The 14,022-nt window shown below is 34.2% G+C and overlaps 1 protein-coding gene across 1 annotated transcript in view; it reads left to right on the top strand.

Moving 5' to 3' along the window:
* The first annotated feature begins 6,255 nt into the window (after positions 1–6,255).
* lactbl1b (lactamase, beta-like 1b) overlaps positions 6,256–14,022 on the top strand; it is a 29,871-nt gene continuing 22,104 nt past the window's right edge. The window contains exons 1-2 of the mRNA XM_081606919.1: positions 6,256–6,557; positions 11,944–12,019. Of these exons, the coding sequence (XP_081463045.1) occupies positions 11,960–12,019 (60 nt within the window). The 5' untranslated portion in view covers positions 6,256–6,557; positions 11,944–11,959. The remainder of the gene's footprint in view (positions 6,558–11,943; positions 12,020–14,022) is intronic.

The following is a 14,022-nucleotide window of genomic DNA, read 5'->3' as shown; positions in this document are numbered from 1 at the left end:
TACTTTTAATCTGACAAATGAGAGTCATTAGAAGGCAAATTCTAATTTATTAAATAATTTAAAATGCAAAAAAACATGTTCAGCTCATCATGAACAGCTCAAACTGTAGTGCATCACTAGGTAGCCACATTCTTTCTTTTATGATAAATAGGAATCTGAAATATAAATTCAAATCTCATTAAAGAGTCACCCACTTGTTTGTATAATAATAAACAAGTTAATATGTAAAGAATCTATCTTTTTTTAATAAGGGCTTGTTTATGCACAAAAAATAATTTTGGCAGTAAAGCAGGAAGAGAAACTATAAAATTCACGTCCTTCAGAGGTTTTAATGACACTATATTTGTGAGAATAACTGCAAGCTGAATATGAAAACAGCAAAAAATGAAAATAATAATTTTAAAAAATTCTAAAGGTGTTTGTCATTACGTGCATCGTTTTTTGTCATTTTGATTTTTTGGTACATTTTTTACATGAGTAATGTTTCTCAGATTATGAGAAGTACATAAAATTGTCTCAGTGTTTGTAGAATAAAATTCATGAAAAGTGAAATTCATTAAATATTAATTTTGTCAGAAAAATAAAAAAGTTAAATTAAGAGTCTTGCTGATATATTCTTGCCACTTGCAGATGACAGATGTAGTCATCCAGGAGTCTATCTTTACCAGCTGTTAAAACTTTTAACAATTTGATTAATATTTTTTTCATCAGTTAGATGAAATAATATGATTTTAAAACCTCTATGTGCTATTCGCATGTTTCTGTCAGTGCATGACAAACATTAATGAAAGTAAATGTTCTGTGCATGAAAATGGATTGACTGGCAAATCCACCGAAGTATGTTTTTCTGAAGCTGCTCTTCAGAATTTATTCTCATCTGCTTCGTCAAGGTGGATTACTCTCTGGCTGATTTTAAATTATTTGGAAAAGAAAAAATGTCTACAATTTGTAACTGAGGTTTTTTTGTAATGAGTTTCCTAATTACTGAAGGTCTAACATTCTCCTATTTTAATGACTGCCTTACCTATATCTGGTATTTATTCTTTTATCCTATCTTCCTATTGAGGAGATTCTGTGCATGCTTTGTGGTGTCCCAAAAATGAATGAGGGAAACACACAGAAGATTTGTGTGATAATGTAATTGGCATTCACGTGTAAGTGAATTTGCTGGAACGTGTTCCTCACGTAAAGCTGCTCAGTACTTGATAAATGCTCCCATGTGTTTTAGCTTTTGAGAACTCAGACAATTGGCAGCAGTTATTTTCCACTTTTGCCACTCTAATTATTCTTAGCTTGACATTCTGCCAGCCAGTACATTTTTTTTTTCTGTATCTTCTTTTCTCTCTTTTCGCACACACTCCGAAACCAAATAAATGCTTCCTGACTTTTCCCCCAGGGAACAAACTTGATTGCACTTCTGTATCAAAGATGGAAAATCTTGTGGTCTTTTTGTTTTCAGTGACTAACAGCAGAAACTTGGCACATGAATACTAAAAATAAACAGAAAATAGAAACTGATGATGCAGATGCTAAACAAGCCACAGGTATTTTCTGTGTTAAAAATCTAACTACAAACAGCTGTACAAAGACATGTTTTTATTATACTTATCAATATTCAGTTTTCTTCCTTTTAACTTTATTACACTCATTATAATACTGTTTCTTAACAGCACATTGATGTCATGCAGTTTAGGGCGAAGGCGCTCAAAAATTATAGATATGAAAACAGAATCCTTTGTGGGTGGTTGCAAACTGCTGGCTTCGAGGTGGAGAACTTCTGCCATCTAGTGGGAAGGACTTGTCATCACAAATTGGGATTTAAATTAGGTCATGCCCTAAATAGCTGTTTCGTAACACATACATCTCAGCTAAGCAGGAATCCTTATAAAAATAACTTTTTTTTGAGAGGCTGGTTTCTTTTTTTTTTTTTTTTTTACAGTCACTGCAATGAACTAAATGAAATAAACTAAATAACTGATGAAGAAGGTTGGCAATTTTCTTAAATTTGATTTAAAAATAGGGGCAGTTTGATAGTAACATCACTCTTTCAGGCCTGCTTTTAGAGTTCTCTGAAATTTTGGTAGCAGAAATGATAGCTCACTTTACATGCAGTGATTTAAGAAACTATTCACACCCCTCTGAATAGGGGTGTGAATAGTTGACATTTAACAGGGGTTTAAAACGTCGCGCCCACAGCCCCCCCAAAAAATCACAAAGTAAGAAATCCTCAAAATGATGAAACGGGACAAAAATCAACCTCAGTCCCATACAGACCATGTAGAAAGTCTCCCTATTCTCCGCAGCATGCAGGGGGTGCCAACACTCCATGCATAAAAGCAACAGAAATATTGTTCAAAGTGCTGAAAGCAGTTGTTACATTTTTATCTCGTTCTTATGAGTCCCTTTTCTACAGTAAGTGTATATTGTCCATGTAAAATAAAAAGCCACTGTCTTTAGATGTGCTAAGCGCCAAACGACTTGCAACTGCAATTGCACTAAAAGGTGGTTCTAAGAATTGACTCAGTAGGACCTAAATACAAATGCACACTACAAAAAGCATTTTTTTTTCAGCCTTACCATTGTCATATTTGTTCAAAAATAATGAACCAATCGGGAATAAAGTAAAATAAGTAATTTTGCATTCATTAAAAAAAACATTTATTTTCTGTTATTGTTACTTCAGAATTACTTTTTTACCTCTGAAACGGCGGCAATTACCAACAAGTCTTTTATAGACCACTTCCTCTTTTTCCCATTAGCAACTAAAATCAGAGACTAAAAGGTATTTAATCCCTTTTGTATTTTGAAAAGGGACTAAATTGCATACCCGTAGGTTGTTGCAAAACAGTGTAAAATTATTATTTTATTACATTTTAATCTTTGGGTACTCTATATAAATACTGGTCTTTTAGTTCCCTAAAACTTAATGATGACTTGAAATGTCAGGCATGAAGAAGTCTAAAGATGCACATGCAAAACACTTGTGATGCTAAGCCAAACATTAATTAGTCTTTTGTTCAAAGTGCAAACACAGGGCAAAGTCATTTAACAATATTGCATGAAATGGAGTTTGTTTAGTCAAAAATAAACATCAATACCTTATTCAAATAGTTTCCTATCCTCAAGTTTACTTTCTTCATACTGAATGATTGGCAAAATGTCTTTATGGAAATAAAAAGTTCACATCAACACACAGCAAAAGCCAAGATCAATCAGCTGTGCAAAGCTTAAGAATTTTCAATAAGATCATTTTTCACTTGGCTTGACATTTACTTTGAATTTAATCAAGGTTACCACCAGCAACTGGATTTATCAAGCACTCTCACCCCATATATTTTTATAAACCCTTTAGGACAAGTAATTAAAGCAAAACTCCAATGCTGATATTTGACAAAGTGCATTGGAAATATTACAAAAGTGGGTGCAACGAATGGAGTAAAAACTCTGGAGGTGATTCAGAATCTTAGCTTGAAGGAAGGCTTACTGCACTATTTTTTACACCAACGGAGAAAACAATCCGTTTTCTCCGTTGGTAGAGTCTCCCTGTAGGACTCTACAGGGAGAAATAACTGGAAATACTTCAAAAAAAGATCTTTTTGACAGCTGACGAAGCAAGGGTGAAATAATTGAGCCTCCATAATGGTTTGTTCAGAAATAAACAGACTAAAATACAAGTCTCTGGATCATTTTTGCAGCTGGGCCATGTTTATGACAAAGCTTATGTAACATAATGGCTCCGACTTCATCAAATTTCTTGATTGCCACCCTCATAAATTATACAAAATTATTTTAGTGAAAGTGAAGTATATTCAATACAGTTTATGTGTTGATTTTATACTTTTGGTATTTCTTGTTATATTTTTTAAGCACATTGAGATAACTCATACATAAACACATTTTCCTGTAGGTCTAAAAGCATTTTCCAGTGGTGGTAAAATATTTCTACATATGTCTGTTCAAATAATCAATCTACTAATTTAAGTGTAATCAGGAGGTAACAGGTATAAGAAAAAGAGCAGGAAATACATATGTCTTTATTTGAATGTGGCCATTTTTTTTTTCCTGATCTATTCTTCGCCTCAGTTTGTTCAATTATTTCTACCAGCAGCAATATGCAGTTATTTTGTTTTTTACCCAGTGCTCTTCTCTGGTGCATTATATCAGTTAACTCTAGGTGATAACTTGATTTTCTGGTGTTACAGGAATTTAAATGTAATTAGACTTATTTTTAATTAGATAAAGAAAAATCTATTTTAATTTATGTTAATATACCCTGCCTCTGTATGTTCTTCCTAAATAGCTGTCATGGAAATGGTGAATATTAAACACGCTATTAACCTTGCATTTGAGAAACATAGCATTGATGAAGAAGTTGATGTTTAATGTGTTTATTCATTCTATGTTTTATTCTTCTGTCAGACATACAAAACAGAAAATAAGCCCTGAACATGCCAACATTTCTAATAGCACTTTTGACATGAAATCCATATCATATGTCTGCAACGTTCCAAGTAATCCAAACAAAACAAAACTCATGAATTAAACTAGGGATAACATTTAGAATGATGCACTGAAAATGTGCTGAACACAAGGTGGCAAAAAAAGTCCACAAACTTTTTAAAGAAGTAGTTAAAGACATTGTTATATCAACAGGTTTTTAACTAGTCTGATGCATTTGTTTTGAAGTACATTATTGCTTTTTTAGTGTCATTGTGCAGGACTTTGTGATCTCAATGTCTGGGATAGATTCTATGTAAATAACACATCTCACATACTTAAAATTGCAAAAAAAAAAAACAAGAAAATAGCTGAAATATGCAGAGTAATCCTGCTTCCTATTACTTCAAACTCTATTAATTTGCATCTACTTAGTAGAGAAGCAGTGAAATAAGTATTGGTGCAGGATGGACCTTAAAAGGACTTAATTGAACAAGTTATTAAGCCAATGTGTGTGTTTTTATGCTTATAAATATAACTCTTTTATGTTTTGTTTTGTATTAATGTGTCCCTGCAGAACAGTCTCCTCTCTTTCTCTGTTCTCTTTGTCCATTTTCCTCACTAAATCCAGCTCATTTGGGCTAAACTCTATCCCAGCTGTCAACAGGTGAGAGGTGGAACAAATGCTGACAGGCTTCATCCATCACATGGCATGGTTTGGAATTGAGTGTTGATGAGATGAGTATGTTGGATGTGTCTTTGTGTAAATCTGCTTCCAGTGCCAGGTGGCACAATTTCCTCATCCGCTACCGGGGTTCATGAGGAGCTGCATTAGAATCCCCCTCAAGACCAACCTATAGAAGAATCAATCAAAACATTCAGTTTTTGAGTTTTCTCATTTGTTTTTGGTCTCTACGTATGTTTGCCCTCAGGCCTGGAGAACATCTCACCCAATCTGACTTTAGTACCCTTAAGCCTTTGGATTCCAAACAACGTCTTGGTGTAAGCACATCTCCCTTCAGTGCTCCAGCTTCCTCCAAACTAACACTAAGCTCTCCATAGCTACCATGGAGAACCTCAGACCAAGGTTGTCATCTACAGATACTTATTAGTTCCTTTGCTTGCTCTGTTTTAAAAATACTGCCTGTCAGCAAGCCCTGGCACAACAGCATATTCATAACTATCAACAACTACACTTCCCTCCAAACGCATGGGAACTCCCCCTTCAAAGCTGCTATCTCTGCCGCTATCCATGAACTCACCTTGTCAATGGCCTTGCCGAAAAACATATTTCCATTACTTATTTAATGCATTTTAAAACCTTACTTTGTTTTCAGAGTAGATTTTTTTATGTGGATCAAAAGAAACCACAAACCACAGTAATCTGAGCTCCAATATGTCTAACATGTTTTTAAATTTAATTAATAATTGAAAATCACTGCAAATGCAGCTCTGGTTACCTTCTTAAATCTAAGACAGAGAAATTTGTTTGTGTATGTTTTCTTTTTGTTTGACTCACAATTTATTATAATTTACTGGAAAAGATGATTTTGCCTTTTAAAATCTACCAGCAAGTCTAAAAGAAATTTGTATTATGTAATAAAATAAAATAAAAATGGTTCTGGGTTTTAAAAAAGCCACTGCATAGATATGATCAAAATGCATCCTTGGTGCACAAAAAATGTTGTGTATATATGCTCTTTTATTTATTGATTGTTTAGTTAAAGGTTTTCTATAAACTGAGAACTTTAAAAATCCTGTTCCCAAGCAGTAGACTGTACGTATTATCTTTCATTAAAATGTATTAACATGTTTTAGTTTAGTTCTGCTATGATACTTAAGATTTTGTGCAACGTTGAGAAAAAATATGCACTTAAATCTCCAGTCTGCACACTTACAGAGCACCTATTTTTGTAGCATGAACAGATGTGCCCATTGGCTGAGATCGTTAATCCAGAACACTAGGGTTGATACAAGCAGGATTTAGCCATAGCCATGATACTAACATCTGTCAGAATCTACTTTCAAGCTCCCAAACACAGACAGGACAGAGGCAGAATATTTTTGCTTGCAGTCGTTTGATGAAGAGGCCGGAGCGGTGAACAGATTCTGAACGTGAGGTAAGTGTTCAATGAATTCACAAGTTTAGGAGGATTCATGGCCTAGAAAAAAAAAATGTTTTGTTCAGCTTACATAACATGTCCCACAGATTAAATTCTAGCCGCTTTGTGCTTATGGCGCATCATCTCATTTACAACTGTGCTTTAATTTTTTATGTGCTTATGTTAATTTGGAATTTATGAATTTTACCACTGCAGTTTATCATTGTTTGTATGTTGAATGCATAACAGCAATTAAAAGCATTAACTCAAATTAAAGTAATTAGGCTTAAACTGAGATGTCAGTTGTAGCTGAGCTGAAAGACAAACTAAATATTAAAAAGATGATGGTGGAAGAATATTGTTGCCTGATTATTTTAATTGCCGCTAAGTTAGTTGCGTTGGAGCCAAAAAAGCTGTAAGACACCAAAAACAACGTTTAACAATCTATTAAAATTTTGCAAATCAACAAAGTATCAGTGGTAATAAGTCCTTGTTTTGTTTGTTTCTAATCAAGCAACACTTTATTAATTCTTGACTCAGCATGGCAGCATATGATCCTTTTGTCACTCTATTAATATTTACAGTAAGAAATAAAACCCTTGAATTTATTGAAATTTTCTGACTTTTTTCAGCCGTATTGAATTCCGTCTCTCAAACGTAAAGGTCATCATTGTTCCACATTGTGTGAACCTGATCAAGGTATTTCAAAACTAGAAAAATGTCTCCAAACTGGCAGCTATTTACAGTTGTGCAGTACTCTGTACTGGCTCATGCTCTGGAACGGTGCACAGAATTTAGCAATGCTCTGCACGCAAAACCCCAGCAGGTTGCAACGTGAAAAGCATAAAATGAGGAAAACTGTGAATACCACAGGACATTATGTTTATTACTGAGTGATGAAATAAAATTTTAATGAACCTCAAAAGAAACTGGGTTACTGCAGTAGTGCAAGGGAAGATCAAGAACATCAGTTCTGAAGTAAAGAAGGCATTTAGATTATTCGATAGAGAAAATGTCTTAGAACTTGGAAATTGGATGTTTTTATCAAATAAACAAAACAGTGAATAATATCCAAAAATGAATGAAAGAGTGGCAAAACATTTTATTAGCAGTTCCAATCCAATACCATTTAATTACGTATTGAACAAACCGGTAGTAATATGATAAAGTAATATGATAATAGATTGGAGCAAATTTAAAACTATACCAAATGGGGCCTTTCATTTGCATTACATACTGCATAATAAAAAATTAGTATAGTTATTAATTAGTAACAGGTTCTACAAGGGACTGCAATTAGTGCTAGAGATAGTCACCAGATCTCTCCATGTCACCCAAGGGATAATTGTTTGTAGACAATGGATGGTTGAAATGTGGATCTGATAAAAATGTGTTTTTTTTTTATTACGAGTACATCAGTTTTTCTTTCCTGCTTATTCTTTATTTGATCTAAAAGCTCAAGCGATCTCTTAACATATCCAATTTAAAAAAAGATTAAATTTTTAGCACCAATTTGGTTCTACAATCAAATCAGATGACTTGTACAAAACAAAAAGCAACGTAATATGTTGTCTGAAATCAATAAACTCAATACTGCGATATTTGTATCTTTTGTGTTGCTATTTTAGGGCTGAATCTCAGCTGGTCACTGCTGACAGTTGGGGAAAAAAGGACTGAATTAACTCATAGCTTATCTATTTTAGCACTTTGATAGAAAAACATATTTTCTCCACTTAATAACTGACGTAGATGTCCAAAAGTGTTCTTTTCTCGGTGGCAACCCTAGGATGATAAATTATCCTAGTCAGCACTTTTCCCTGCTTTGTAAGCAGCATAAACAGCATGAGCAAGATTTTTCTATACTCCTGGCATACTGAAGTGTTTGAGCAGGTATTGGCTTTGTGATGAATACCAATGGAGACTTAATTGGTTTAGCGATCAAGAAATGTGAGGCAAAAAGCAATCGTATTTTGTGTTTCAGAGGATTAAATGAGAACATGAGCAATCCCACATAAGAGACAGTCACATCCAAAACCATATCTCTGAGGCATGAAAAACACACATCACCTTATTTTTCTTCAAGCCTTCGAACAAAATATGTCAACAGAGGACATTACCATATTTTCCACACCATAAGGCGCACCTAAAAACCTTCAATTTCCTCAAAAGCCGACAGTACGTCATCCGGTGCGCCTTATATATGGACCAATATTGAGCCACAACAGGTCTAGCATCTACGGTAAGCAGCTGCCGACTTAATTTTCGCCCATAGAAGAAGACGCAGGCGGTGCATGCTGAGATAGTTGTCAGAACGCTGGTTTGTTAATAAAGTTTGACTGACCTATCAACCTACGGACCTGATAATCAGGTCGTCTGCAGGTCATTTAGCACCACGTTCTCCACCAACATGCTGTGCACGAACGGAGAAGGGTGACCATCGTCCGGCCACGCCCCGGCCCAGTTGCGGAAGGCTCTCCTCGCCAACCGGAGTCAGACTGTTTTGTTGACATTCACTTTAGTGCAGCTCCATCTAGTGGATGCATAACGTAACTCCAGCCTCTACCGTAGCATCTATTCTATGCACCTTATAATGCGGTGCACCTTATACAGTATATGACAAAAGTTTTAAAATAGGCCATTCATTGAAGGTACGCCTTATAATCCGGTGAGCCTTATAGTGCGGAAAATACAGTACTTTGATTTACAATCTCCTTGACACGAATTAAGAGTTTTTACATAAAACTTTCCACACCAAGCGATTTAAAATATTTATGATATAAAATATAAAACCTTGTATGAAAAAGTATTGCCCAAAGATTATTCTTATTTTTTTAGCAAATATAATAAACAATTGCTCCCACTGTAAGATTTTTAAAATATTCAGTTAAGACTTTTAAAAGGCCCATTTTAAACTGTTATCAGATGTTGTTGGTAATTATATATTTACATAATTAAATATGTTTAAGCTTCATTTTCAAGATACATTATTGATCTTGAAACAAAGATACGTAAAAAGTCAATCTAGTCTTAGAATTATATTTAATTTCCCTCAATCCAAACTGTAAATAATCATAAAAATAAAGAACACCTTCCACAAGCAATAGATTTCACAAAATGATTTTACAAACTTTGGCATTTTAAGTAGCGGAGCTTTTTCATGCCTTGCAGGCTTAGCGTGTCTGAAAAGGTTTTCTTGGACAAGGATCATTCAAAAACCACCACCTGTTAATCTACTGGGGAGTTTTAATTTGATGACTTGCTATTTAGGTCAACTGTTAAAAACTACAAAAACAATCATCTTAAAATGGAAAGATAGAAATAAAAAACCTAGAACTTTCACAGTTTCTTTTTGATGGGCCAATGCTACATTTTGATTTTAAGAATAACACTCATTCATGCAGTTTGTCAAATAACTGTATTCGTTTCCTAAAAAAACAACATAAAAACTACACAAAGTTACATCATTATGATGCAGTTGAATGTAAATTAATCAACAGTTTCTTAAGCTGCAATTGCAATTATGTTTAATGTATTTTTGGAAAATACTTGGTTAATGACTGGAGTATTTCTGTCTGGCGTTTATTTTGGTAAAAAAATAAAAAAAAGAATAAATAAATAAATAAAAAACAGCTACATAGTAAAATTCTCTCAATCACCATTTTGCTTAGCGGGAGCTACACCTTGTTCTCATGTCCTCCTGTTTTTTCCTCAAAATCCAATTCAAACAAGTTGTATATATGGCACATTGATCTTACTGGATCAATGTGCCATATATATATATATATATATATATATATATATATATATATATATATATATATATATATATCTGTCAAGCATATTATATATATGCATCTAATTCAGGACAAAGCTGCTCATAGTTTGATGGCATTTTGCAGATTTCATTGGAATTCAAATGTGGTCGACAACGATAGATTTTTTTTTTTTAACCAGGGACTTAAGATGAATTGCAGTTCAATACTTTGACGAACAATGGACTCAGAACTAACCAAGCTCTAAATTGTATGGACTGTTTCATGATTGATTTTAAAATTTTGTGTATTTTCAGTACAGTTAGTCTCAGATGAAATCTAAATGCTTTTAGAATTGCATGTTAGTAAAGGTGAAGTCATCTTTTTAGGAATAATTAACCCTCAGCCACATCACCTTTCTTTAAAACAGAAATGTCAGGTCTTTCTGATTAATAATCAGTTCAAAGGCATTAAGGATGATCTTACAACCACACACATCAAAAAGCAGCAGTTTCTTGATGTATTTCTGACCTTTGTACTTCATAACAGAAATGGTAATCTCAACATGCAGCTGGTGTTGTTTATCTCTTCACCTTCCATGTAACTTGTGCCATAAATGGTTTGTCAACTACTGTGGCATCTGAGCGAAAACTCTCTTTATACTAAAAGAGAAATTCTGCAACTCAGCTACCATTGGTAGATTAAAAAGACATTGTTTCTGACAGTTTGTCAAAATGGCAGGGTTTTGTGACATAAAATAAAAACCATGATAAATACTTTTTTTTTTACCACATGATATGACATTTGTATATTATAAATTTTAATTGAAGTCTAGAATTTATGCCTTTTGGTATTAGTCTATTAGTACATGCCATATCTTCAGTTATCCACTCTGTCTTGCAAAAGTTCTCCAAATAGATTAGATTTATGCCCTTTTGAATTGACTTAAATAATTTTTATTTATGTCTGAATGTTAGGAATTTCAAAACTAATTATCTTGATATAAAGGAATATTTACTGTTGTACTTCCCAAAATTTGTAATTTTTTTTCATTACATGGCACCTTTTAATAAAACTACACAAATCTGTGGTTCTCAAATGGTAAAAAAAAAAAAAATTGATAACCTCAAAAATGACATATATAATGTCAGCAGGGCATCAGATTAGCTTAAGAAAGAGGTGCAGAAGATGACATTTGGTACACATTATCTTCAAAGTGTTTTTGTGAATTCAGCTGTTGAGCAAAAAAAGAGCCAGGGTGTGTTATGTGGTATTGTGTTCAGCAACAAAACCATCCTATCTGCAACTGCATAATTTATAAAAAAAACATGCACCCTAATTAAAAGATAAAAAAGGTTGTTTTGATTTGGTTTTGGGGTTTTTTTGTTATAGTATTAGAAAATGCAGCAATCTCAAAGGCATTGTGTATAATTCAATGCTGAGTGTGGTAAACTGTTTGCTTGCTATTTTGGCAAATAGATGAGCTAATGCTATCAAATAAATAACATTGCAAAAAAGAGTAGACAACATACAAAATGATGCAAAAGCATTGTGGCTAGTTTGCTCATTTATACCAGATAAGAATAAGAGCTTGCAAGCTTGTGCTGCTGGTACTGATGAATGAAAAACTGTTTTTGCCTTTCATCTAACAGCTTCTCCCTTTTCAAGATGGGCAAGGCGGGGAGTAAAGTTCTGCAGCAAACCTCGCTGGATGGGGTTCAAACACAGGTAAAAACCAACAGTAAATAAGCTTCATGTCCACACACAAATCCATACAATCCTCCACACAAACAGATGTACAACTTAAGTGGTAATGCACTATCTCTGCATTAAGGTAAAGACACATTAAACCTCTGCAATGATTAGTGCTCTGGTAGTTGGAAGTGATGTTTTGGTAAAATGGGCCAGATGCTGCTCTCCCTGCGCAGATTACACAACCAGGATCAGATATTATTTTCACACGTCCTGCGTCGCACCAAGTCACTTAATAACCAACAAACAAGTGAGTGAGCACTGGACCAACTATTTCCGGCATTACAATTTCAGTTATTTAGTAAACCAAGAAAATGGCCACTGATTGAGTGTATTAGGTTCTGGCAGCAAATGGCTAGAAATTGCAATTTATTATTTCAATGAAAAGCAAGCAGCCTTTTAGAGGTAAGCAAAGGGATGGTCCAACTCTCCAAAGGGTGTAAGTTGGTTTTGGGGCCCTGTATTTCTACTAATAATGTGGATTACTGCACTAAACAGTCAGACAATTAGATCATTTGCACACCTGCTGTACACTCATTACATCTCTGACAGTGCTGTTTACATTGTATCCTATATGAATCCTAGTTGTACCACAAGTAACAAAAAAATAGTATACAATGCATTTGCAGTAAAATTATCATCTGGTCTATTATATTTGGCACCAAAAAACTGCAACAGCAATGTTGAAAAATAATGTTCAGTGCAAGTAGAGCAGACAAAATAACTTGGACACATAAAAGTAGAATTACACAAAATAAGACTACATTTAAACAATAAAATATCGAGGAAATACTGAAATAGTGTAAATGAGCAATTACAATCACTCTTTCAGTACTGCTCCTATGTGGGCCTAACCGTCCTGTCCCCTGGTTGCCAGTTTTGAGGACTTGTGGAAAAATAATTTGCCATAAAAACAAAAGAAAAAGCATCCATAATTCTTGAATAAGTCAGCGAGCTCCGCTTGACTTTTTTTTCCCATTGACTAACTGTCTGTAGGCATAGTGATAATGAAAACTTCAATCATCATGCCTTTAGAGAAGAAAAAGTTCTCTTTAAAAGCAAGTGGTCCTCTGATTTTCTGTTAACTTACCAGGTAGATCAACAGTAGTTGCAGATAGAAGAAACAGTGGGCACAGAGGATGGGGATACCAGACTAAGCTCTGCAGAGTATGGAAATGGACCTAAGACGAAATACATACACACATATTCACGACACACTTTGTTTAAATTATTTTGTATTAGGTGTAATTCTTATGGCCAAGAATTAAATGCAAGTCTTTCTCTCACCTTCTACATTGCCCACAGTTGTACCTGAGAATGTGAAAAAGTTTAACACTATATTCTGTGACCGCCGTATGTTGTGACACTAGGAGGCGCTGTTGCAGTTCTATACCATACTTTGTCACATAGATATAATAAAGATGAGAACTTTATAGTTACAGAACTATTACAGCATTTCTGGAACAGTTGTTATACGAGTAATAAATCTTGACTTTTCATTCTCAAGACAAAGGAAAGAGTCAACAGAAACAGTCTGGTTAAAATATTTAGTATTTTGCTATAAGTTATTGGGCCAGTGGTCACGGTATATGACAAGCGCTATCATGTTATGTGACCATCTATATTTTCATAATACTCATAATATTAATGGTACCATGTTACTTTTTATTCTTTGTTATGCCTTTTCTTTATTTTTCATTTTGCGTTTGGCCGAGGTATGACAAAGTGTAAAACTGCAACAGCGCCTCCACAATATACGGAGGTCACAGAATATAATATAACCCTGTCAGCACTGGACTAATTCTGAGCCGCCAAAGAATTATGTATCACATACTTATAAGTTGATGTAAAATAATGTTTGTTTGAACATAAATTATTATGTTCAGCAGCAAACAACATAGCTCCAAATAGAGTAGCGGTTCTCAACGTGGGCGGTACGTTTAGGGCAAAACTCGCTACATTTACCCCGTTATGTGCGC

Source organism: Poecilia reticulata, chromosome 5, assembly GCF_904066995.2.
Source record: "Poecilia reticulata chromosome 5, P_reticulata-male-v2, whole genome shotgun sequence".
Lineage (NCBI taxonomy): Eukaryota > Metazoa > Chordata > Actinopteri > Cyprinodontiformes > Poeciliidae > Poecilia > Poecilia reticulata.
The sequence above is the reverse complement of the archived record's forward strand: the minus strand, read 5'-3'. Positions and strand labels throughout refer to the sequence as shown.